At 51.7% G+C, this 26,670-nt stretch overlaps 1 protein-coding gene across 4 annotated transcripts in view; it reads left to right on the top strand.

Moving 5' to 3' along the window:
- Window positions 1-18,151, top strand: part of BTNL2 (butyrophilin like 2) — a 1,264,829-nt gene extending 1,246,678 nt beyond the window's left edge. For 2 of the 4 annotated variants that reach the window (XM_078848429.1, XM_078848427.1), the window contains one exon: window positions 76-394. In XM_078848429.1, the coding sequence (XP_078704555.1) occupies window positions 76-305 (230 nt within the window). In that variant the 3' untranslated portion in view covers window positions 306-394. Of the gene's footprint in view, window positions 1-75; window positions 395-17,712 lie in introns of those variants that run through there. The other 2 variants (XM_078848428.1, XM_078848426.1) reach the window with 2 other exon arrangements.
- Window positions 18,152-26,670: the final 8,519 nt, after the last annotated feature.

Below are 26,670 nucleotides of genomic sequence, written 5' to 3'. Positions count from 1 at the left end.
TTCTGTCACTGACATGATCAAACTCTCCCGCAGGGCTGAGCTCTGCCCTTAATGCTCTGATTTTTTCTTTCCCAGAGAATGTGACTTGGATCCAGACACAGTTCATCCCCATCTTCTCCTGTCTGTGGATTGCAAAAGTGTTAAACGGCTATTCACACGGCTGGATTGCCTCGACAATCCTAAGAGATTTGAATATGAACGTTGTGTGCTGGGCTACGAGGGGTTCAACTCAGGGAGACATTACTGGGAGGTGGAGGTGGGACATGGGGGATACTGGGCTGTGGGGATCGCTAGAGAGTCTGTGAGGAGGAAAGGAGAGATCATATTTAGCACTGAGGAGGGGATCTGGGCTGTGGGCCATTGGGGGAATCAGTACCTCGCTGTCACTTCTCCTCGCTCCCCATTGGCCCTGAAGCAGGTGCCCAAGAGGATCCGGGTTTCTCTGGACTATGAAGTGGGGAAGGTGGCATTTTTTGATGCTGATAAAGGGGTACTGATATTCACTTTCCCACCGACTTCCTTTGCTGGGGAGAAAATCCACCCTTGGCTCTGGGTCTGGGATTTGCAATCACAGCTCAGACTGTGTCCCTGAGACACAGGAAGAAATACCCCTCTGGGACACTTGTCATCAGCCAGTCTAGCCTCACACATCCTCATCCTAAGATGCTGGAGGTCTCCAATGTTTCTGCAGAGCCTGTAATGCACAGTTTCTATAAACCTGGGAGAGGGGTGGTGTCCCTGGATTTAAGAGCCATTGAGAGCAGAGATGGAGGAAGACAAGCCAATTTCCTTGGTCCTAAGATTGTGCAGCCTGTCTGTCACTAGCCTCTGCAATCCAAGAGAACTCTAGCCACTGGTCAGGTTAGTAGCTAAGGGTGTGTCTACACTGCAGCGTGTGCTCCATCCTGCCTTGCAGGCATGTGCACACATTAGTCAAGTCCACTTGTAAAAGTCCACACTGCCGAGCTGCACATGATCCGTACTCCATACACGTGTGTTGACATGAATGCTGTAGTTTCGTGTTTGGCACTAGGATTTCTAGGGACATGGAGTGCACATTTGGCAGGCTGAAGGCAATATGGTGCCACCTACAGACCATTTGGACACCAACATAGCCAGTGCCATCCATATGGCTGTGGTCTGCTGTGCTCTGCCTAGCATCTGCAAGGAGAAAGACACTGCTGGTTGCAGTCCCATACAGACATCCAGAATGTGCACCTGTCATCCAGGGGTGCTGGAATGGGGAGTCAGGGGTCCATGGCCCCATCACTTTTAAAAATGGGGGACTATGCCCTCCAACTTTTAACAAGCCGTAAGAGCAAGCGATGCGGGGGCAGAGAGGAGTGAGCAGGGGTAGGGCCTTACGGGGCAGAGGTGGTGTGAGGGTGGGGGCTCAGGAGGAAGGGGTGATGTGGGAGCAGGGCATTGGGAAAAGGGGTAGTGGGGGAGGGCAGGGCCAGAGTTTAGGTGCCGGTGGCTCCCCACACTTTTATGGAGCTTCCATCGCTCCTGCTGTCATCACAGAGGTTGGGTCCAGGTGAACAAGGGAAACAAGGGATGGCTTACACACCTACATCCTTGCAGCACTGGGTGATGTGGAGATGTGATGAGGGACTGTAATGCTGTACATTGGCATTGTGTCTATTTCCTATGTGCTGATTTGCTCTTGGTTATTTGCTGTTGCTTTTAAAAGAATCTGATATTTTATTTAAAATCTTTGGATACAACTTCCTGACTCTTCCTTTATTTCCTGACACTCATATGCCAATGTATTGTCCAAGCCAGCCAATTCATTAACAAAACAAAATGCTGAAATAACCCAAAGACCATTGCAGGCACCATAACTTCCTGTCCACAAATAATTCTTCAGAAGTGTGCAGTGTGAAATAAAGTGCAACCCTGTGCAAAAGGACAGGTTTCAGAGTAGCAGCCATGTTAGTCTGTATTTGCAAAAAGAAAAGGAGTCCTTGTGGCACCTTAGAGACTAACCAATTTATTGGAGCATGAGCATCTGATGAAGTGAGCTGTAGCTCACGAAAGCTTATGCTCAAGTAAATTGGTTAGTCTCTAAGGTGCCACAAGTCCTCCTTTTCTTCCTGTGCAAAAGGGGACCAATAGCTAAAGTCCAAGCTCCATGGGCTCACTAATAGTGGAACTGGAAGTCAGAAGGGCACCTCCAGTTCTCCTTCCCCCTAGTCAAAATGTTGATCTTATTGAATGCTGTTTTATGGGGGTGGAATGCACATGGTACATCTGCCCATTTCACTCCATGCATTGCTCAGAGCCCACCCAACCCCAGAGTTTTCCAGTGGCTGCTGGACGTGGTAGCATGGAAGTCGGTCTGCAGGCAGTGGGGATGGTGCTGAAGGTGGTGCTGGAGCTGGTATTGAGGGCTGCAGCTATCAGGGGGTAGCCTTTAATTTTATTTAAAGTGAATTTTGCAATGTGGTATTACACCACCGTGGGTTCGGCTCTGGCAGCTACAGTTTTAAGCTTAACACAGTGAAAGTTACCTTTGCTACTTGCTTTAGATTTAGAGTTTTTAGGAACACAAAGACCAAAGGTAGTGACCACACATACATTTACCAATGCAAGGTTTATTTTATTTTATAAGTTTTATTAAAGTTATAATTACCCAAGCATACAGAAACTTTATACAGACCTCTGCACAAGTTACAAATATAGTTATACTTTCTTAAGAGTGTTAGGGATTGAATGGGTCTTTTATGGCTTGATTATTAGTAGAGGGATGGTTTCTGCTGGAGTCTTCCATAGGGAGCTCAATTTTTACATGTTGGGCATTTTTTTTAAATAATGTGATTTTGTTGATACCTACATTTTGTGCATGTTTATGAAAGTGTTAACCTTTTTTTATGGGTTTGCGTTTCCTGGAAACTAAAGGGATCCCAATTTTTTTATATGTGTAAGTTTTTTTAATTTTTATGAGCATTGACACACAACCTGTATTTTGTGGTTAAGACACATGTTGGAGACAGATGTGCCTTTACAGTATTTTTATAATTTACTATTAATTTTTTGTGTGGAGGGGGTAATTTTGTGCAATATTACCACTTGGTACCTTTTTTCATAATTTTATGGCATTGCCATAAACATTTAAACATTGCCCCCCATGCAGGGAAGAAATAATCACCCCATATTACATTCTGTGTCAAGACAAGGCCAACATGTTTGAACTTTGTCATCAATCTGGTATGTTTTTATTCCATCTTCATATTACTGAGAAGCTCCTTCTAGCAACAAACCCAGACCAAAGATACAGCATGGTGAGAATTTCAGGGTTAATTCATTAAAAAATAAGTAAGTAGGCAGGTAGGTAGGTTCTGGTTGGGGGTTTTGGGTAATCAGATCAGGGGCCTGTTACCTGATCAAGTTTCAAGTTTCAAGAAGGAAACCTTGAAGCCCTGAGGAAGCCTTGTAGGACATTACACAATGGCATAGAAAGCAATGGAGAGAGCTAGTAAGCTACCAGGGTGGGCATTGGAAATGTGCTCATCATAGGACTCTCACTCCCTGCCTGGAGTTTCTCTGTATGAAACATTGTCAAGAATCAAATGCTCGATTTGGGGGAAATTCAGGTGAACATTAACTAGATACAGAGCTAGGATAGTCTTTGTTTCCCTCAAACAGGGTTTGGCTTCTGCCCCTGCCTTAGGGCTGCCTGACTATTCTAAGCCTTTTACCCTTTTCTGCCACGTACAATCTAGGTGTGCACTTGGAGTTCTCACTCAGATGCACGGAGAAAAGAAACGCCCAGTGGCTTATTTCTCTGCCACTTTTGACCCTGTTGCCCAAGGCTTACCCCCCTGCCAGCATCCTAGTGGACTATCCTAGTGGCAGGGCTGGACCCTGGAACGGGGGAGGGGCAGGGCTGGGAGCGTCCCGGGCAGGGGCTCCTATCGTGTGCCAGGAACTAGCTGCAAGTTCGGGCTGGGCTGGGGAGGAACAGGACCTCGTCCCCTGCATGGGCTGCTCCCAGGGCCAGATCAGAGCCACCTCCAGGAACCTCCCCCAGCAGCAGAAAGCTCCGTGGCCGCCGGCCGGGAGCCCAGCTCTGAAGGTAGCACCACTGCCAGGAGCAGTGCCGAAGTCAGGGTCGCAATACCGTGACACCCCTCCCCCAATAGCCTTGAGACCCCCCATGACTCTCTTCTGGGATGGGATCCACACAGTTACAACAGGGTGACATTTCAGATTGAAATAGCTAAAACTGTGAAATTTAAAAGACTTTTAAAAATCTCATGATCGTGAAATTTACCAAACTGGATGGGTGAATTTGGTAGGGCCCTACCCAGGAGTCTTCACAGGGAGGTAATTCTCATTACAGATACACAAATGTGGATCCTCAGTTGCGCTGTTTATATCATGGCCGCTTCTTTCTGGTAGATCCATTTGAGCTCCGCGGCACACGTCTCAGACAGAACCTGGCTGCCTTTTATCCACCCGTAGCTGTTCCCATCTGCAGAGCCTGAGAAGCTGCAGAGTGAGAGAGAGTCCGTGTCACTGTGGGTCCCTGTAACAAGGAAAGGCCGGGGTGAGTCTTTCCTCCCCCTCCCTGTACTGGGAAGCTGGGCTCTGGTGTTGTCTTTCATCTCTAGCTTTCCTGCGGAGCGTCAGTCGAGAAGACGTCCCAGGCTGTGAGATGAGTTAGGGCAGTGGCTCTCAACCTTTCCAGACCACTGCACCCCTTTCAGGAGTCTGATTTCTCTTGCGTACCCCAAGTTTTACGTGGCTTAAAAATGACTTGCTTTGAAAATCCGACATGAAAATACAAATGTTGCCACAGCCACTATTGCTGAAAAATGGCTGACTCTCATTTTTACCATTCAATTATAAAATAAATCCATTGGAAATAAGTATTGTACTTACATGTCAGTGTATTGCATATAGAACAGTGTAAACAAGTCAGTGTCTGTCTGAAATTTTAGTTTGCACTGACTTCGCTAGTGCTTTTTATGTAGCCCGTTGTAAAACTAGGCCAATATCTAGATGAGTTGACCTACTCCTCGGAAGAGCTCTGTGTACCCCAGGGATACGTGTACCCCTGCTTGAGACCCACAGAGTTGGGGGTCTGGAGCAAGGACCATACGAGGCTGAATCCCATGGGGAGGGTGACCTGGTACTTGTTCATTGGAAGCGCCACCTTGATCTCCTGCATCTCAGCTTTCCTTTAAAAACGAAGTCTGATGGGTGAGAGGAAACCTGCACCGTGCGACCTGGGTAACGGGACAGCTTCAGGGAGCTGAGGACTTGTCCCAATGAACGGTAGGGCTGGATTCACAAGGGGACTTAAGAGGCTAATTCACCACTCCTGGCAGCGCAAGCCCGACCTTCCAGCCCCCTGCAGGCCTCGCTCTCTGTGTACAGGTTAGCGATAGACACCCCCAAAGCCTCTGAGCGTCCCTCTGGAGTGTTCAGCCCGTTCCACGGAGCACATGCAGAACTGTGACTCTAACCCCAGAGGCGCGGTCCACAGCAGCTTGTAAGATTCAATTCAGGCCAACCACTCTATTGAGAACACAGCACTTAGATATACAGAAAACAGGAATGAGTTTATTATCAAAGAACAGAGATGCAAGCGAGAGTGAATAAATACTGGAAAGTAATGGTTACATAGAAAACAAAATCCTCACACTTTCTAGAGCTGGGGTTCTCACAAATTTTTGGCAGCCTCAGCATGCGGCTCTGACAATACTTAACTAACTGTAGGAAAAACAAACAAATAAATTACATGTGCATATTTACATAGGGATTTTTTGCAGACTCAATAATAAATATAAGGTACAGTTGTGTCTTATCTTTACTGGACCTAAACACAGAACAAACCAGTGCTTTGCGCAGTCTTGTCTTTTTTGTTGTTCTTTTGCTTTTTTGGTCAAAGGTGGACTGCATTACAACAATTCTGAACTAAATTTAAAAATCCTTTACATAATAGAAGTCCAAATAATAATGAAAGAAGGTATCTGCCAATATGTCCAAAATTTCTTTCACAGACAAAAAAACCCAATCAACCTAGCCCAGTAATAATAATGATAACAGTAACAACAAAATCTGAGCCGTTACTGTTGTCTTTTCAGCTTGGTTTTTGCATCATTTAACAGCTTGCGCCTCTGAAACTCACCGTGATAATTTTGTTCAACTTCCCTTGCACAAGTGCAGTATGGATGTTGCACGACATACATTTCAATTTGATGAATTTCTCTCTCACACTGCAACTTGCTCAGAAATGGAATCAGATGGCTTCAGAAACACAGTAAACTGCCTTTCCCCCTGGTGCTGAAGTGTTCATTTTTCTTTCTCTGTTTTGCTTTTCTTAGCAGAAGGTCCCAGAGGAGCCACCTGCTGTCACATTCAAGGTCATTTTCTGGCACTAGATTATTTGAAATACTTTCTGATACCCAGTCACATTTATAACTCTTTCACCTCTCCCCCCCACCCCCATGAACAATCGCAACCTACCCAAACACCACGCAGTGAGATGGCCCATAGCCACTTACAGAGCTACAATAACATGAGATGTAAACACAGTGGTTAGAGGTCTATAAAATCATGAGTGGTGCAGAGAAAGTGACTAAGGAAAAGCTATTTACTTGTTCCCATAACGCAAGAACTAGGGGCCACCAAATGAAATTAATGGGCACCAGGTTTAAAACAAATAAAAGGAAGTTCTTCTTCACACAGCGCACAGTCAACCTCTGGAACTCCTTGCCTGGGGAGGTTGTGAAGGCGAGGTTGTGAAGGCTAGGGTTTAAAAGAGAACTGGATAAATTCATGGAAGTTAAGTCCATTAATGGCTATTAGCCAGAATGGGTAAGGAATGGTGTGCCTAGCCTCTGTTTGTCAGAGGGTGGAGATGGATGGCGGGAGAGAGATCACTTGATCATTGCCTGTTAGGTTCACTCCCTCTGGGGCGCCTGGCATTGGCCGCTGTCGGCAGACAGGATACTGGGCTGGATGGACCTTTGCTCTGACCCAGTAAGGCCGTTCTTATGTTCTTAGCGAAAGAATACACTTTGTGACTTCAAAGAAAACCACACCGATGTAGCTCAGCTCTGCCGGCATGGTACTATTTAAAAGGAACAGGCACTCTAAGTCGGGAAGACTTAGGAAACGTGGCAGCGGTGATCAGAAAATGAGCATGTGTTCACTCACGCACAAGGCATGTCTGACCCTGTAGATTTAACTGTCCAGTGCACGGTAGCCCACACCCCTGCCCTACTGAACTGAGCAGAGAAGTCAGTGACTAACAGTTGATGGCACAGGCTGTCTCCACCATCCATCTCCAGCTCAGATGCCACATGTTCTGCAGAGCTCCCTGCACCTGCAGGTGTGTAACCAACCCTAAGCTCACAGATTCCCACCTTACACAGTGAGAGCCAATGCTGCCCATTTCAACAGCCTGCCATTACAGCAGGGAGCTGGGATTCAGGGCCCATCTATATCAGAGCAATCTGCACCAGTATAATCACAGTGTTGCAGTGACATCCGGGCAAGCACCTCCTGGAGATGCGCTGGAGCAGTGCGGCTCGCTCTGGTAACTTCCTGCAGCGAACTGCACCAAGGCAAGCTCCTTTGTGCACCAGTGCAGTGCGTCTGCTTTAGCGGTTTGCACCAATTCAACTGCACGGATGTCATGACATCGGCACAGAGGATTCCTAATGCAGACAGACCTGGATTCAATCCCCTCTGCCAGCTGCTAAACCCTCCTGGGGCCCAGTGATCAGATCCCAGGGCAGTAGAGAAATCCCATCCCCGACAGTCTCCAGCACGCCCTGCGCCAGACGACGGGGGGATACAGCAGGGTTCATGTTCACCGCAAACAGACGCCCTCTGCACAAGCACACACTGTCTGGGCAGCCCGGGGGTGTGAATGGTGCTAAGGGACCCTTCATGGCCAAGCTCAGCGATTGGGGGGTTTCCACACTGCGCTGGTGGAGGGGTCTAGACTTAATTCTACGGCTCATTTCAATAACACGGCAGCACCTGCCGCCCGGCCACAGGCGTGACCTGAAGATCCAGGAAGGCCAGGCTGGTAACCTCAGAGCAACACAGGGAAGGCAAAGGGCTCAGGGATGTGCTGCACCCTGTCCCATTGGACACCCCGGTCAGGGACTGTTTCATGGCGCATGGCAAAGGCGACTTGGGTCCAAAGTGCTCAGAGATGGGCTGGGGGGGCTAATGTAAGTCAAATCGTCCCGACACAGAGAGTGCCCAGGTGCAGGAGTCTGGGAGGGAGCAGGAGGATGGTCGGGGAGGAACATCCCCCAGGAATCCTCTGTCCAAGGGGCAGAAGCCGGACAGGCCGGGAGGAGAGAGGGACCGTGGTAGGTCACGGGGGAATGGGATGCACGGAGATCGTAGATGGAGGGGAAGGGAGCGGGGCGGAAGCCGGGAACTCACCTGCCAGAGCAATGATGGCAGCGATCAAAGGAGACGATACAACTGTCAGTGCAACCACAACTCTAGGGGTTGGACTTTTCTGGCAGTTACAAGGAGGGTCTGAAACAGACAGACCCGTCAGACAGGGCTGGGAGGACACGTCTCACTGACAGCACCGGGGCTGGAGCTGCCCTGGAACATGCACCGTTCTGTCGATTTCTCCTTCCGTCAGACACTCTGGGAGGGGAGCCCAGAGGGTCAGGCAGACCCCCCCACCAAGGGCAGATGGAGGGTCCATGGCTCCCTAGAGCTACCCTGGGGCTGTTACCAAGATCCGGCTCTGGCTGGGTAGCAGGGCCTCAGAGCAGCAGCAGGGCCATGGTAAGAGCAGCAGCTGTGGGGAAGTACAGACACTCCCCCTGCTCTGGGCAGGGAGCCTGCGGGGAGGGATACGGACCAGGGCTGCTCTCGGCCCCCCACCCCAGGCAAGTGGAGTGTCATCCACAGCTCCCTGCAACTGTCTGCACTGCAGCTGCCAGCCAGAGGTGGGGTGGGGGGACCTCAGGGGGAAGAGGAGGGGGAGGGGCGGGGCCAGTGACAAAAAGTGGGAGGGCCACGCCCCCTTCCAGCACTCCAGGCAGTCTCAGTGTCTCTCTCCAGCCTGCCCCCAGGCAGAGATGCCCCATTACCTGGGTTCCCTCCAGGCTCCAGGTGTCCATTGCCATTAACACACAACTCCTACAGCGGCTCTTCGCTCTCAGCAACCCAGCTGCTGGCCCCATTGTCCCTCTCAGCGACACTCAGGCCACAGACGCTGCTGCAGGTGCTGGGCTGGGGTCAGCTCCTCTCGGTCTGAGTGGGTCCGATTTGGCAGCAGCAAAGCCGAGGCAGAGGTCCTGGCCCTGGCTCCCCGTCCCTGCTCCAGACTCTCCAGCCGATGTGAACCCGAGACAGACCAAGCAGGACAGGTCAGGGGTGGGGGAGGCCATTTGTGGTTTCTCGTTGCCTGCCCAGTATGCAGTATGCCAGAGGTGGTGCCATGATGATTAAAACCCCTTAACTCCTATCGGCCCCTCCGCCCCCAGGGCCGCAGAGACCTGATCTCCTACAGGCCCCGCCCACCAGTGACAGGCACCCAGCTGGGGGGTGGGGGAGAAGACCCTCCTCACACACACAATCCTCCTTGAAGTAAGTGTGAGTAGGGATATCATAAGGGGACGGGGCTGGGGCTCGAAACAGCCCTGTCCCTGGCCCAGCCCCCTCCTGGCAGGGCGGGACTTGAACCAGTGTCCTGCGCTCCTCTGCCCGACCCTTCCTTTCCCTTCCCGGGGGGGCTCTCGAACCCCCCCCCCGTCCTTCGGCCCGGGGCCCGCCCTCCGAATCGCCCCCTTTTGGCCCAGAATCCACCTCCCTTCGGCCAAGAACTGACCCTGCCACAGCGCTGCCCTCCCCATGCGGTCCCCAGCCACCGCCCGAGCCCCCCATTTGGAGCCCCACCCCCATGCGGTTCCTAGACACCCGCCCGAGCTCCGCCCCCATTCCAGCCCCACTCTCCCTATTTGGAGCCCCGACCCCCATTCAGTCCCCAGCCCCGAGCCCTTCCCCTCCCGGCCACCGCCCCATTCGGGCCCACTGTGCCCCCTCGCCCCAGCCCGGCTGTGACTGTAACCAGCCCGCAAACCCTGCCGCGCAGAGAGCGAGCCACCGCGGAGCAGCCAGCAGCACCCACCCTCCCTCCCAAGCCCTGGGTGGCTCTTTCAGGGACCCCTGGGACCGGGAGCGTCTCACCCACAGGAATAGTGCCCAGCGGCGCAGCCGTGGGGAAGGAGGTGAGGTCCCGCGCACCAGCCAGGCCGGCTTGCAGCCGCATCCCGCCGGGTGAGTTCACAGCCACAGCACGACCTCAGCCACAGCTGAAACGCCAGTGCCCGATTTCCTCACGACAGCGGCCGATGCACATGCCCCCTGCCCTCAGCCCCGCCTCCATTTAACCCGGCTCCCCCTTCTCTATTGCATCAAACAAGGTGCACAAGTACTCCTTTTCTTTTTGCAAATACAGACTAACACGGCTGCTACTCTGAAACCTGTCATGGTGCAAGGCACTGAATTTAGCCGTATGGAGTGGAAATCTATCAACTTCATGAAAAAACTCATACAGATACAGACAGACATCATCTTCCTTTCCAAATGCAAACAGATGGACATCATACCAAAAGGACTGAAGGTAAAAACTCCATTACAATCTACATACCACACAGACTATGCTGACAGCCTGTGCCACACGCTCTCAAAGAAACTGCGGAACCACCTGATCAACATCCTCTACAGCAAACAGGGAAAGATTAAGAATGAGCTCTCAAAGCTGGATACTCTCATAAAAAACCAACCTTCCACACAAACTTCCTCATGGCTGGACTTTACAAAAACTAGACAAGCCATTTACAACACACACTTTGCTTCTCTACAAAAGAAAAAGGACACTAAACTCTCTAAACTACTACATGCCACAAGGGGCCACAACAGTGGTTCCCTTAATCCACCCAGCAATATTGTTAATCTATCCAACTATAGTCTTAGCCCAGCAGAAGAATCTGTCCTATCTCGGGGCCTCTCCTTCTGCCCCTCCACCCCCACGAACATGATACAATTCTGTGGTGACCTAGAATCCTATTTTCAACGTCTCCCACTCAAGGAATATTTCCAAAACACCTCTGAACAACATACTAACCCACAGAGACCTTGCTACCAACACTACAAAAAGAAGGATTCTAGGTGAACTCCTCCTGAAGGTTGAAACAACAGACTGGACTTCTACAGACGTGCATGGGCTGAAATAGTGGAAAAGCAGCATCCCTTGCCCCATAACCTCAGCCGTGCAGAACACAACGCCATCCACAGCCTCAGAAACAGCTCAGACATCATAATCAAAAAGGCTGACAAAGGAGGTGCTGTTGTCATCATGAATAGGTCGGAATATGAACAAGAGGCTGCTTGGCAGCTCTCCAACACCACTTTCTACAAGCCATTACCCTCTGATCCCACTGAGGGTTACCAAAAGAAACTACAGCATTTGCTCAAGAAGCTCCCTGAAAAAGCACAAGAACAAATCAGCACAGACACACCCCTGGAACCCCGACCTGGGGTATTCTATCTGCTACCCAAGATCCTTAAACCTGGAAATCCTGGGCGCCCCATCATCTCAAGCATTGGCACCCTGACAGCGAGATTGTCTGGCTATGTAGACTCCCTCCTCAGGCCCTATGCTACCAGCACTCCCAGCTATCTTCCAGACACCACTGACTTCCTGAGGAAACTACAATCCATCGGTGATCTTCCTGAAAACACCATCCTGGCCACTATGGATGTAGAAGCTCTCAACACCAACATTCCACACAAAGATGGACTACAAGCCATCAGGAACAGTATCCCCGATAATATCACGGCAAACATGCTGGCTGAACTTTGTGACTTTGTCCTCACCCATAACTCTTTCACATTTGGGACAATGTATACCTTCAAATCAGCAGCACTGCTATGGGTACCCGCATGGCCCCACAGTATGCCAACATTTTTATGGCTGACTTAGAACAACGCTTCCTCAGCTCTCATCCCCTAATGCCCCTACTCTACTTACGCTATATTGTTGACATCTTCATCATCTGGACCCATGGAAAAGAAGCTCCCTGGTGGCAGACAGCTGGGTGCGTTTCCCTTCCGTGTTGCTGACCTGCCCAGCTGAGCGGGGCTGCAGCCGCGGGACCCTCTCCCCGAGCCTGGCGGCTCCCAGCGGGGCAGCCCGTCCCCTCGCTGCTCCCTCTGCCTGCCCACCGGGGTCACTCTGAGCCCGCTCCCCGGGCGGGGGGGGGGGCCTCTGGCTCCAGGGGACATTGGCCTGGGCGAGCTGCGAGCCGGGCTCCAGGCGCCGGCTGCCCACGGAGCGATTGGGGGCTGGGGGTCTCCTCCAGCAGGTGAGGAGGGGCTGGTGTTGTGCACGGATCGGGGAGAGGGCGAGCAGGGAGGTGCCGGGTTCGGGGGGGAGAAGAGTTGGGTGGGTGCATCGATCACACTGGGGAACGCGGGGTCTATTGGGGAGGGGGCTGTGTGCTGACCAGATGGGGGAGGAGGTTTGGGTGGGGTTATTGGGGAGTGGGCTGTGCACTGACCAGATGGGAGCGGGGGCAGGTGGGGTCTATTGGGGAGGGCGCTGTGCGCTGATCAGGTGGGGGTATTGGGGAGGGGATGGGGCGGGGTCTATTGGGGTGGGGGCTGTCTGCTGACCAGATGGGGGAGGGAGTCGCGCGGGGTCTATTGGGGAGGGGGCTGTGCGCGGACCAGATGGAAGGAGGGTTAAGGGGGGCAAAATAGGCGGGTAACCTGCAGGAGCTGAAGTTGCCTCCCGAGACAAGAGCTCTGCTGCTGGGCAGCAAATCACGAGCGCGGATCGTTTTGGGGTGGAAGGGGAAGTGATTTTTCTCTGCAGTGAGAGAAGACGTCTCCGTTGGTCCCCAGGGCAGACTTCGTTTCTTTGTCTTTTAACTGATGGGCCAAAGTGTCCTAACGCCCCCTCTGAACTGCCGTCCCAGCAGCGCCGTGTGTCTCAGCCCGCCGTGTGGGGGGGGTCTGGGGCTGACCCTCACTTGGGGTCCCAAGCAAGCACTGGGGACGAGGCGCTGAAGGACGGGATCTTACTGGAGGGCAGCTGAAGAGATTTTATTCTAGCAAAGCGCCAGCTCTCTGCCTAAAGCACCGATCTCCTGCCTGCTCTGAAATCCACCCGCTGACTTGGAGCCTTGACAGTTTGTGTGCCTCGGGGGGGGGGGGCACAGGGCCATTTGGACAAGGGATTTCTGAGATCCCCTCCTCCCCCTAACAAAACCCCCAACCAGCTAAAGTTGATCTGCTTTCCATACAGCCAAGGCTGCTCAGATCACTGCAGCAGGGTTTTAAATGCATCCGATGAAGTGAGCTGTAGCTCAGGAAAGCTTATGCTCAGATAAATTTATTAGTCTCTGAGGTGCCACAAGTCCTCCTGTTCTTTTTTTAGATGGCTGAGAGTTCTCCAGCAGAGTGCAGGGCGACCCCCAGCCCTTTGGGGGAGATCAAATGACCACGTTATGAACCACTTTGATTCTAGGTTTGCCTGCTGCTCAGCCGGTGTGAGACTCAGACGCCAAGCAGATCACACTGTGCCCGTGCAGGGAGAGAGGGGAAGGAGCTTGAAAGCTAGTTATGGGTGCCTGTCACGGGTAGGCGGGGCATGTAGCAGATCAGGTCTCTGAGGCCCTGTTTGTCAACCATTCAGTTTTCTTCAAGTTGCAAGGAGAGAGGCTTGTAGACGGCCTGGAGAAGAAATCGCTTTGCATGAGGATTCTGTCGATGTTGAAGCCGAGGGGTGTTTTCTGCAAAGGGAGGAGGTGGGAAGGAACCTGCTTTACGGCTCAGGCTCTGTCTGCACTTAAAACACGATAGAATCATAGAATCATAGAATATCAGGGTTGGAAGGGACCCCGAAGGTCATCTAGTCCAACCCCCTGCTCAAAGCAGGACCAATTTCCAGTTAAATCATCCCAGCCAGGGCTTTGTCAAGCCTGACCTTAAAAACCTCTAAGGAAGGAGATTCTACCACCTCCCTAGGTAACGCATTCCAGTGTTTCACCACCCTCTTAGTGAAAAAGTTTTTCCTAATATCCAATCTAAACCTCCCCCACTGCAACTTGAGACCATTACTCCTCGTTCTGTCATCTGCTACCATTGAGAACAGTCTAGAGCCATCCTCTTTGGAACCCCCTTTCAGGTAGTTGAAAGCAGCTATCAAATCCCCCCTCATTCTTCTCTTCTGCAGGCTAAACAATCCCAGCTCCCTCAGCCTCTCCTCATAACTCATGTGTTCCAGTCCCCTAATCATTTTTGTTGCCCTTCGCTGGACTCTCTCCAATTTATCCATATCCTTCTTGAAGTGTGGGGCCCAAAACTGGACACAGTACTCCAGATGAGGCCTCACCAATGTCGAATAGAGGGGAACGATCACGTCCCTCGATCTGCTGGCTATGCCCCTACTTATACATCCCAAAATGCCATTGGCCTTCTTGGCAACAAGGGCACACTGCTGACTCATATCCAGCTTCTCGTCCACTGTCACCCCTAGGTCCTTTTCCGCAGAACTGCTGCCTAGCCATTCGGTCCCTAGTCTGTAGCTGTGCATTGGGTTCTTCCGTCCTAAGTGCAGGACCCTGCACTTATCCTTATTGAACCTCATCAGATTTCTTTTGGCCCAATCCTCCAATTTGTCTAGATAGCTGCTGCAGCCCTTTAGTACAGACACTTCCCACAGCAACGGGACTCCGAGTCCAGCGCTCTAGGCCTCGCTGCCTCCATTAGTACAGAAAAGGGTGAGAAAAATGATGAGGGACGTGGAGCAGCTTCTGTGTGAGGAGAGATTAATAAGACTGGGACTTTTCACCTTGGAAAAGAGATGACTAATGGGGGATAAGATAGAGGTGTAAAAAATCATGACTGATGTGGAGAAAGTAAATCAGGAAGTGTTGTTTACTCTTTCTCATAACACAAGAACCAGGGGTCACCCAATGAAATTAAGAGGCAGCGGGTTTAAAAGAAACAAAAGGAAGTATTTCTTCACACAATGGAGAGTCAACCTGTGGAACTCCTTGCCAGAGGATGTTGTGAAGGCCAAGACTATAACAGGGTTCAAAAAAGAACTAGATAATTTCATGGAGGACAGGTCCCTCAACTGCTATTAGCTAGCATGGGCAGGGATGGTTTCCCTAGTCTATATTTTCAAGAAGCTGGGAATGGGTGACAGGGGATGGATCACTTGATTACCAGAGCTCCTGTGATTCTGGGTTGTTTTTTTTTTAAATCTCTCCACAATTTTGGTTGCAATTGAAACTTCTAGTTAAAGCGATCAGTGTGGGGGGAGGGCGGGGGCTGGACTCTCTGTTGCCTTGCACTTTGTTTGTGTCACCTTTACACTGATGCAAAGTGAGCATGAAATACCAAAAGAACTGCAGACACTAGTGTAAATGACACACACCAGGATCAGGGTATGGCTGAATTGGGGCCCAGAACTCTTCCCTCACCCACCCATCACGGCACAAGGAGTTTGATCCTGGGCCTCATGCCAACTGCCCATAAGGGGCAGCTTAGAAATTCTTCAGTTGCACAAAGCTGGTGTGTCTCCCTATGTCACCTGCCTCCTCCCAATCTTTAGTCTGGGGACTTGGTGTGGTAGCAAAGAGAGTGTGGTGCATAATGCTGGCTCAGAACTGCTGCCACGACAGCCAGTGTAACTTAGAGCAGCCTCAACGGTGCTCTACGTTTTATGTCAGGTGCTATTTCAGGCACCAGCCAGCCAAATCTTGGGGGAACAAAAGGGTGACTTCAAGCCCCCTTTTCTCATCCCTCTCTGCTGAGCCAAGTGAAAACTTGGCACTGCTGAGAATTCAGACCCAGGCATAAGGCAATGGAGAACGCCAATCTTTCTTCTGCTGTGAAGAGTTGGTAAAACTCAAAGCCCAGATGGCACCGTTATTAAGCCCATTATTTTTTTCTCTTTGCTATTTAAAAATAATGAGATGCAAAACCAATATGAGTGCAGCAGTAATGTTGTGCGGTTCGGACACACAAGTTAAGTTTCCTATGACAACACGAACTTGATCAACTTGCATGTGTGGAGCATATTTTTCCTCTTCCTGTTGTTCTTGTTGTATTTCAAAATTTACCACCCAGGGTTCTTTGTGGCATGTAATGCGGCTTGTATTAAAAACGCCACAAACGCAAACTTACAGGAATGGGCCAGAACTTGACAGCTTACAGGAGTGGCCGCTACAGGGATCGGGGCTGAGTTTAGAGGGCACAATTTTCAAAAGCACCAAAGTGACTTAAGTGGACTTGGGAATTTTACCTCTAGTCTTCCTTATGAATTAATTTTTTATTTTTATTTTTTTTTAAAGGGAGCTGTAGCCTGTTTTCCACAGGGTCAGTCTGAGTTCAAGCCAATGCCGTAGGGCATTTCAGGCTGCTGTCCTGTCTGGTCCAGCCCAGGGGACAATATCTGATGCTTCCAGGAAAAGCAAGAACCGCTGTAACATACATGGCTAGTTTTACCATGCTGTAAATGCAGGTGGGGAATTCATTACTGACCTCCGTGGCATTCAGACTATGTCCTGAAGCATGGGATTGGGCCAGAGGGACAGCTAGCGCTGGACACAGTGTCTAGGGTCTCAGAGTGGGAAGTTCCTTGGAGAATTCCACTGGGTGGGAGACTCAGCTGTGAAGGGAGGGGGCGAGCAGGAGCATCTCATAAACCCAAGATTGGAATAACTGAAGTAATGTTCCTTTTACATGGAGCCTCAGCTCTCTGGAACCTCTGCAAATGCTTTAGCCACGTGTTTAACTCCATCCATAGGAGTAGCCTTGGATCGCAGTGGGAGGGCTCAGGTGCGTAAGTGTTTGCAGGATGGGCGCTCAGGGCAGTCCCTGATGCCAGGGCAAAGTGGATGTGAAGTGCCACTGTCTGGATTTGGGAGCCTGCCTGCACACCAAATTCACTAGGTGGTGGGTGCATGACTGCAAGGCGCTGGGCTGGGGAAAATCAGCCCCGGGTGGTTATTTTGAGTAGAAAACCAGAGCCATTTCTGGGGTCTTTCAGCTTCTAATGCCCTTTCCCTTCTGCAACTGGATTTAAGCCTATGATAAAATCCTTCTCAATGCCAAGTCAGTGTCATAAATCACTGGAGTGGGTGCAGGAATCAGTAGGCGACGTTCTCTGGCCTGGGTTATGCCAGGGCTCAGACTAAATTATTCTTCCCAAAACTTTTAAAAGCTGAGACCCCTCCTCAAGGCAAAGAAACCAATCGTGCCCCTCACCTGTCAGCAATGTGCTAGCGACCCCACCCCCCATTTTCATGGATACATCTTCAAACCCCACCCTTCCCACCACGGCTAGCCTTTCCCCAGGCTTCAGAAGACGCTGGAGGAGATGATCCTAACCGTTCCCTCTAACCTTAAGAGCTGAGGGACCCCATCCTGGAGCATCTTAAAAATCACGGTTCCCAGACTCTGTAACGGGGCTGCTTTGCCGGGCTCACCTTTCTCCCTCCGTCAGGTTGGCCGATGGGGATAATGAGCCTGGAGATCTCATTCCCGCTGTTCTGAGTGGTGCCCATGTGCACACGACCCAACTCAGCTCTTCCTGTATCCCAGGAATGTCTTCATCTTCTGGGATCCTCATGGCAGCAGTGGGATGATTTAACGAAGTCCCTTAGTCATGGGGCCTTTCTCTCTCTTTTGTTTCAGAGCCAGTGTCCTGGAATCGTCTCCTGGTGCATGGAGTGGTGGCAGCGGTGGGGGTGCTAGTCTTACTGTACCGATGTGGGTTTTGGAAAGGTAGAGGGAAAGTGTTTGCCTACTCGCGACTCGTCTTCAGGAAGCTGCTGACTCATCCCTCCCCGCAGCCTGGAAGTCGGCAGGATTCCCAGGAATCTGAGCTCCCCGCAGTGTGTGACAGGGACGGGGACCAGGCCCAGGGAACCAGAAACAGGAATCGAAACTCAGTCCTGGATAATGGGGAAGGAGACCTGTTTGCGAATTCGTATCCGGTCTGCTGAATTGTTCACGTCCAGACCCTCCCCACAGTTCTTAAAAAGTCGAAGCATTTCGTTTAGACGCTTTCCAAACAAACCATTTAGATTTTTCAGTTTGAAACATTTTTTTGTTTAAAAATGTCCTTCAATTTTATTTTAAAGATTCAAAAAGTTACAACCCTTGAAATGTTCCTGGGTCTTTTTGTTTTGTTTTGTTTTTTTTTAAAGCTTTTTGGTTCATCAAAAATTTGGAAAAATGTTAGTTTTGTTCAACCTGAAACCGGTTTTTTTCCAACTCTTTTTTGGAATTGCCAGCTACCAAAAAATTCTGTTTGCCCAGCTCGAGGGGCAGGTGAGGATTTTGGCAGTTATATTGTGCGTCTCTAAGTCTCCTTGTTGCTCAAAGTTTTCTTACTGCAACAAATTAATTTGGGATGAGGGCAGGATGGGCAAAAGCTTCCTAAAAGTGTGTGTGGGGGGGCTGCTGGCACCCAAACTGTGGCCCAGCCCCTGTGCCACCCCTTCTCCTCGAGGTCCTGCCCCCTCAAACCGCTCCTTTCCCTGAGGCCCCCCCTCACACCGCCTTTTTCCCTGAGCTCCCACTTCATGCCGCCCCTTTGCCCCCAAAACACTGCCCCCGCTCACTCCCTTCTCTCCCCCATCATCCAGTCACTCACACTTATGGCCAGTAAAAAGTGGTGGGCCCTGGTCTCCCCTGTTCCGGGACCCCTAGATGAGAGTGGGAGAGGATGAAGAACTCATTTCAAATATAACTCCCCCCGCACCTTAAAACAGCACAATTTGCCAGCAACAGCAAAACATGCACGGAACCAACCCGGGCCAGTCACACTGTGTTGTGTGTGACATTCCCGTCTTGGGGCGGTTTATGTCTTGGAGAATGTGAACCCTGCAGGCCTGGGTGTTTCTCTGCGTAATGTGACCTCAGTGCTCCTGATGAGAGCCGTTGTTTGTAAAAGTTTCAGTAGCGGACATATTTATCATTCATGTACATACAGACAGACATAGCGAGGGTGGAGAGGTTCATGAAAGTTGAAGAAGAAACCACTCTCCCCCCCCATATTCTTCAAACTTATTTGGAAATGTTTTTAATGATCAAATTTTTGTTTCATTTTGGTGGGAAAAACTCCACATTCTCTCTCAAGTGGGCAGAGAAATCCAAAATGTTTTTTTTAAAGAGGTAACTTTTTTCAAATGATCAATGTAATCCAAAGTGGCATTTTTAGTTCAAAGGTTGCATTGTCAGTGTAAAACCTTTTTGAACCAGCTCTGTTACTGTATAAAAAGATGAGTTTATTTTTCATGATGCATTGTTTGGGCCAGGTTCCAAGTGGCATTTCAGTTTTTGCACAGCTCTTCTCTTCTTGCATCTGCACCTCTCATAACCTGTGGCCTTAATCTTGGGCCTGGAAACACTTACGTTCATGTTTAACTTTAATTACTGCTGTGAATAATTCCATTTCAATGGGACAACTCTGAGGTCGGGTTTACGCTACAGCCCTATATCGGTGTAAGTATGTCGTTTATTTAATTTTCTTTCTTTTATATGTGAAAGTTCTTGAGAGGTTAAAGCAGGTAAAATACATGAACAGGTTCGGACAGTCCGAGTTTGTCAGTGCAAAGTGACAGCAGAGATGTGGTATCTGCTAGTTTTCCATAAGTCTCTCAGGGTTACCCAGGATAACTTTGGGGATCTCAGTCTTGCATCGGGAATGTTCCCTGAAAGTGTCCAAACAGTTTAGAGCTACAGAACCATTTCCTGGATCCATTCTTATAGCTGTCTTCCCCGGAAAGCAGTCTGGCAAGAGTTCCTGTCAGCTCATTGCTAAGTTATCTGTCAAAACAGTAGAGTTTTCACGTGCCTAAGTAGCCCCTGGAATCAGGGTGAAATTATCCTCCCTGCCACCACCAAAATTGGAAATCGTGCCCCGGAGTGCACGGTACCCTACCGTGCTTCCCCCATAGGAACTGCATGAACAGGCAACTCTGCAAGTTCTCTGCATGCCTCTGCAAGTGACCCCCATGCCTCTCCATTGCCTTGGCCACATGTATCCTGTCCCCATGCCGGCGGTAAAACCAGAAAAAGAGGGAAAGAGCTCACCACTGCGACCACCTGAGGGAGCTGTTGGGTTGAGATCAGCTGGTCAAAGCAGGCAGTAGGGACAGAATCTGAGACTTGAAGCTCCTTGAGTGACCTCTGCCCTTTCTAGACCTGCCCTTCAATCAGACACAGTGATTGTAAAGTTGAATGTGATAGTAACTAGACCCATTTGAAACCCTTCACCACACAAGACAAAGCCCGTAGGATTCATCATGAACTATTTATTTCTCCTCCCCTGGCTCCCTGCAGCCACCAGCCACCTTGGAGCTTTCTCTATCTCTCCCAGGCTGGGCTCACTTGATTGCAGGAGATCAGCGGAGGGTCCAGCTTTGCTCTTTCGCTTCCATTCTTCACGTCTTTGGGTGGCTGCATTGGCAACTGAGCAGCCTAATGGAAACACTGAGTCCTCTGTCTCGGCAGGCAGGCCCAGCCGCCAAAGCCAAAGACTCCCTGAGAACAGGGGGATGTTCGCCTGAACTCTCAGGAGTGGAGGCTGGGCCCATAGGGTAGGGTTACCATATTTGAACTTTCAAAAAAGAGGACACTCTGAGGGTGGGGGGGGAGTGGTAGCCCTGCCACCTATCTACTCCCTCCCACTTCCTGCCCCCTGACTGCCCCCCACAGAACCGCCAACCCATCCAACCCCCCCTGCTCCTTGTCCCCTGATCGCCCCCTCCCAGGACCCTGCCCTCTATCTAAGCCTTCCTTCTCCCTGTCTCCAACTGCCCCCTCCTTAGACCCCTCCACCCTAACTGCCCCCCTAGAACTCCAGCCCCTACCTGTCCCCTGAGTGCCCTTCCCCCTATCCGCACTCCCACCCCCTGACAGACCCCTGGCTCTCCCACACCCATCCAACCACTCCCTGTCCCCTTACTGCCCCCGCAGAACCCCCAACCCATCCAATCCCCCTGCTCCCTGACCCTGACTCCCCCCCGAACCTCTGCCCCGTCCAACCCCTCCCGCTCCCTGTCCCTTGACTCCCCCGACACCCTTTTCATATGCCCACCCCCTGACAGGCTCCCCCCAGAACCCCTCATCCATCCAACCCCTCCTGCTCCCTGTCTCCTGACTGTCCCTTGGGACCCCATGCCCCTTCTCCAGCCCCCCCGGCCCCCGTACCCTGCTGCTCAGAGCAGTGTGTCTGGGGTGCGGAGCCAGACACAGTGCCGTGCTCCCCCACAGAGCGCGCAGCTCCCCCTCCGCCCCCAGAGTGCTGCATTGGGAGGGAAATCCCGGCCCTTTGGAGAGTTTTACCAATTCCTCCCTGAGGGCAATTTAAAACACAAAAAGCCGGACATGTCCGGGAAACTCCGGACGCATGGTAACCCGACCACAGGGACTTCAGGATCTGCAGCTGCTGCCACCTGTATGGTGAATCCTCGGACTCGTCACCAAACAGCTCTTCCCCATTCTGCAACCTGGCCCCATGGTCTGACCGTGCAGGAGAACAGAAACCCTTTGGGACAGCAGGAGAGTCTCCTCAATGCCGCACTCTTCGCATGGCTTCCCGCGGTCATCGTGAAACACGACTACCCTGCCCCCAGGAGTCTCTCAAGGAGCTGCCGGCACAGTCACTGGGCACCCACTCGTAATGGTCTCGGGCAGTGGCATTGCAGAGAGAGCTGAGCAGACCATCCTTCTGTGACTTCCTGAATTGCTGCCAGGACGGATTCTCCTCTGCGCTAGGGAGAGTCCCCGAGGACAAGCAGCTGTGGTGGGGGAGGGGGCAAGACAAACACTCCCCATGAGCCCTTGACTAGCAGGTAAGCAGGACTCTGGGAGCCAAGGCATCGGTGTGTCTTGCTGGGAGAGCAGAGCTGGAGAGCAGAAAAGGGCATTGGAGGAATTGTAGAAAAGTCATTGTCATGGCCGGGTCATGGGCAGCCAGACCTAGTGGTCAGAGGCAGAGTCCACACTCACAAGACAGGAGTCGAGAGTCAGCTGGGTCAGGACACTGGAAGAGCAGAAGCAAAAGAACAAATTGTGTTCAGAACCTCAAGTCAGGTGAGTCACCCTGAGTCCAGATACCAGGAAATCAAGCCTGGGGAGTGGGAGCAGGAACAGCCAACACACGGTCCAGAGCCGGGGAGGTTCTCGGCTGTTCAGACAGCTTCTTGTTCCTGCTGCTGGTTTAAGGAGGTCCCGGGGGCCGATTAGCTGCTCTGGGACTCTGCCAATAGGAGCTTCAAACTGGGTCTGGACTTCGTCAGTCCTAGGTAAGCAGCTTTTCGTAGGCTTCCAGGTGGCGTGCTGGAGGGTGGCTGCTCCCAGGAACCCTGCAGACCCGGGTTAATGACCCAGGGGTCAGGACAGTGAGTGATCTCTCCCTGCTCAAACCTCCTGCACGAAACAGTCTCCAGGGTCCCGGGCGCATCCTCTGAGAAGAAAAAAACACAGTCATGAGGACAAATAGGCTATGGAACAGGAGCCCCCTCTTTGTTGCAACAGCCCCAAGTGCCCAGAAGAGTGGACGGTTCTTACCTCCAGGAGATGCCTGGGATCTTCCATCTAAGCCTCAATGGGACCCCTGTTGCTTGGTCTGACAGGAGGAGATCATCTGTCCCCACTGCTCCCTGCGCTGGGCTGGCTGCAGCACACATCTTTTTAAGAGGCTGGGCCAGAGAGATGTTACAATCAGGGTCCAGGCACCCCAGAAGGATAACAGAGGGTCTGAAACCAGAAGACGAAGCAATCAAATCAGCGGATTCGACAGAGAAGTTTTCTACCCTACAGGGACATCAAAGAAGGTCTGTTAGGAAAGCTGAGATGTTAGTCTGGAAACTGCTAAGGCAAAGAGTGTGACTTGTTAAGATTCAGTTTTAGTCACTACAAAGTGTGTTGTGTTTTGTTTCTCTCTTTGAAATTTGTCTCTTTCTCTTGCTTAGTATCACTTAAATCTCTTCTTTGTTACTATACTTCCCAAACCACCTCAGTGTTGTGTGTTCGAGTGAAGTGTGATTCTCCAGCCTACCCAACAGGCTGAGCTGTGCCCTGTCTCTCTGAAGGTAGCGAATAATTTCTGAGCGGTGCTGGGCCCAGAGTCCAAGGGCAGTTCACCAGACATCTTGTGGGAAGCACAAGAAACCAAAGGAGCAGGAGAGATTCCGGCCCCACTGACCCATGGGAAATTCCCACAGAAGAGCCTACCCAGGGCTCTAAACACGGCCACTTTGGGTGTGTACCAGAGTTCACTCACTGCTAGATGCTGGCCAGGCCTTGTGTCATTGCTTTCTCGCTGGGCTAGCAACCCCGCTCATACTCACTCTTGCAGTTTGTTGGCTGGGAACTCAGCCCTCCAACCAGGTGACTGTCCTTTACTCCACTCCTTCCTGGGTCGTGCTCTTTGCAAACAAAGTCCCAAAATGTCTTGAACAGAAACAAGGCCTTCCACCCTCGTGGGGAGTTCTTCCTCAGCCTGATTTCGGTTCGGCCTGCCCTTCTTGGGTTTCTATGGTCTTCTATGTCCCCTTCCTTAGGGACAGTGAGAGAAGCCAGTCCTACCCTGGACTCCAGGGTTTGGCCCAAGGCCATCTCCTGAACAGCTCGCTCTGCTTCTGGACTTTTGCTGCTGTTTTCCCTTGTTTCCCCTCAGGTGGGGCTCACTTGGTCATCAATTTGGCCTAGCCCCAGGCTAGGCAGCCATAGGCCAAGCCACCCTGTTAGATACCCTCCTCCTTTAAATCCGGTCCAGCCCGGCTGACAGGTTTGCTGAGGGGATGGTGAAACCCCATTGCTGATCAGAAGGAGGTCAGAGTCTGTTCCCTACGAGCTGAAGGTCCGTTTGTCCTGCTGCGGCAAGTGGAGCTGGAGAGCGGAGATGTTAGGTGAAAGAGACTGCATGATGGAGTTGGAGACTGAGGGACGGGAGCCTCCTCCCAGAAACGCTCCCAGGAGAACAGGTTTGAGGAGGAGTTCTCTGGGGAGCCTCCTGCTTGGAAAAAAAAAGGGTGGCACACTGATGAAGATGTCTCTGTCCCAGGGATGGGGGAAGCTCCCACCCAGGCTATGCAGCAGGGATCCCATTTCTCCCCCAAGAAACCCATTTTGCCCAAAGAAGTCAATGGCTCTTACCTCCAAGAGGGAGTGGGCTCTTCCCTCTAGGCCTCTTTGAGAACTACTACTGCTTGCACCCATCTGGGAGGCTGTCACACACCCCAGGACCTAGAAGACACGGGGGGAGGAGGCTCCTCTTCATGTCAGACTCTGAGAGCCCAGAGAAGGGCCAAAGGAAGAATAAAGGGCAGGAGATGAAGCTAGCCCGGAGCCTCTGTCCCATCCTCACCTCCTCAAAGGTGGAGCTTCCTGAGCTTCAGTTGGGCAGACAGTCTGTAGCCCTGACGCAAAGGTCCTTCTGCGCCATATGGGGCAGGAAGATCTCTGCCTGGGAGCATGGGAAATGGGATGGGGGTGAGATCAAGGAAAGAGGGGAGGGATATGGGTGTGAGGGAAAGAGCTCCTGCCCCAGATGAAGGTATCTGGGGGGCCGTGGGAAGGACACAGCTCCACAGAGAGGGGAGAGAGTTCCTGTGAGTGCCAGGGGCCTCCATTTCTGCTTCCACTAGTCCCCCATTTATAGTGAGACACAGCAGTACCTGCAGCAGGGAGTGGGACTTGCTGAACAGGGAGGGGAACCTTGAAGAGCATCAGATGAGCCACAGCCCTTGCAGCGCCTCGGGCATCTGGTGCAAGTGCCGAATCATGTGAAGCTGGCCCATGACCTTGGCTGTGACATCCTCATGCTGCAGGGGAACGAGAACATGTCAGAGACTGAGACACTCCCCAGGAATCAGGGAGGATGAAGGGCATCTGGAACCAGCACCATCATTTCCACGCAGCAGCTGCTCATGTCTGAGTGGTAGATTCACCCTCCTGACCCCCAGGATGGAGGCTTGCTGTCCTCTCTAGTGACCTTCAGTGCCAAACCCCCTCCTTGTAGGGTGAGCTCCTGCCACTTCCCCATCAGTGCCCCTGACAGCTGTTCCACCTCCAACCCACCTGGGGACACCGCTCAAGTTCGGAGGACCCTCTCTTCCACCCCTACCTCCATCCCCACCCAGGTAGGGCAGGGAGGGGGCTCTAGAAGGGTGGCGGGGGGTGGGAGGGATTCTGGCAGCAGTGAAGTGGAATGGGGAGAGCTTGAGACCTTTCCCCAAGACACCCCAGTGACAAAACCTGAAACCACAGGATGGCAGCCCTGGTGAATGGAGCAGGTCAGCAGCCCCTGACGACTGAATCCTCCCAATCTCTCGAGAGCGGGTCCAGCCCTACCAGCAGCAAGACCAGCTTTCCACGCCCATGTGCCTCAGTCAGTCACCATCACCAGTCAGTCCTTGGCCTCCCAGGATGCCAGGGATGGGAGCAACTCTCGATGGTGGCTGGGGTGACATGGACACTAGGCCATGGGGAAATGGGTGCAGCTCTGTGGGGCAGGAAAGGTTCCCAGAGGGCACTTAGGGGACTCTCCTGTCCTTCCCAGGAGTGATAGCAGAGCACCACATCCTAAGAACAGAAGTCCATGAAGGCCAGAAGTCCCCACTAGGCTCCTTGCTACCAGGCCAGCAAATGGCGAGAGGATGGGAATCATAGAATCATAGAATCATAGAATATCAGGGTTGGAAGGGACCCCAGAAGGTCATCTAGTCCAACCCCCTGCTCAAAGCAGGACCAATTCCCAGTTAAATCATCCCAGCCAGGGCTTTGTCAAGCCTGACCTTAAAAACCTCTAAGGAAGGAGATTCTACCACCTCCCTAGGTAACGCATTCCAGTGTTTCACCACCCTCTTAGTGAAAAAGTTTTTCCTAATATCCAATCTAAACCTCCCCCACTGCAACTTGAGACCATTACTCCTCGTTCTGTCATCTGCTACCATTGAGAACAGTCTAGAGCCATCCTCTTTGGAACCCCCTTTCAGGTAGTTGAAAGCAGCTATCAAATCCCCCCTCATTCTTCTCTTCTGCAGGCTAAACAATCCCAGCTCCCTCAGCCTCTCCTCATAACTCAATGAGGAATGAGGCCCTGGGTCCCACCCCAAGCTTCTGAGTCGATTGCAGCTGCTTACCGTGTCCCCCATCAGTTGCTGGGCTTCCCCCAGGAGGGAGTAGACCAGCACCAGCCCAGCCTGGCTGACACGCAGCAGGGGGTCGTGGATGGCCAGCAATGCTGTCTGTACGAAGGATCTTCTCTGCCCGACGGAGAAGAATTTTTCAAAGACCTAAAACCAAGAGGACATGAGGCTCGAGTAGATTGCCCAGAGCCAGCCTCCAAGTCCTGGTGGTACAATGGCGTCTAGTGCCCCAAAGGGCGGGGAAGAGAGCTGCTGTGGCCAAGGCAGTTCATTCCCCAGGAGGCTTTCATAGAATCATAGAATCGAATCATAGAATCATAGAATATCAGGGTTGGAAGGGACCCCAGAAGGTCATCTAGTCCAACCCCCTGCTCAAAGCAGGACCAATTCCCAGTTAAATCATCCCAGCCAGGGCTTTGTCAAGCCTGACCTTAAAAACCTCTAAGGAAGGAGATTCTACCACCTCCCTAGGTAACGCATTCCAGTG

The sequence above is a fragment of the Lepidochelys kempii genome, chromosome 14 (assembly GCF_965140285.1).
Source record: "Lepidochelys kempii isolate rLepKem1 chromosome 14, rLepKem1.hap1, whole genome shotgun sequence".
NCBI classification, from domain to species: domain Eukaryota; kingdom Metazoa; phylum Chordata; order Testudines; family Cheloniidae; genus Lepidochelys; species Lepidochelys kempii.
Note: the sequence above shows the minus strand (reverse complement) of the source record. Positions and strands in the feature narration are given on the sequence as shown.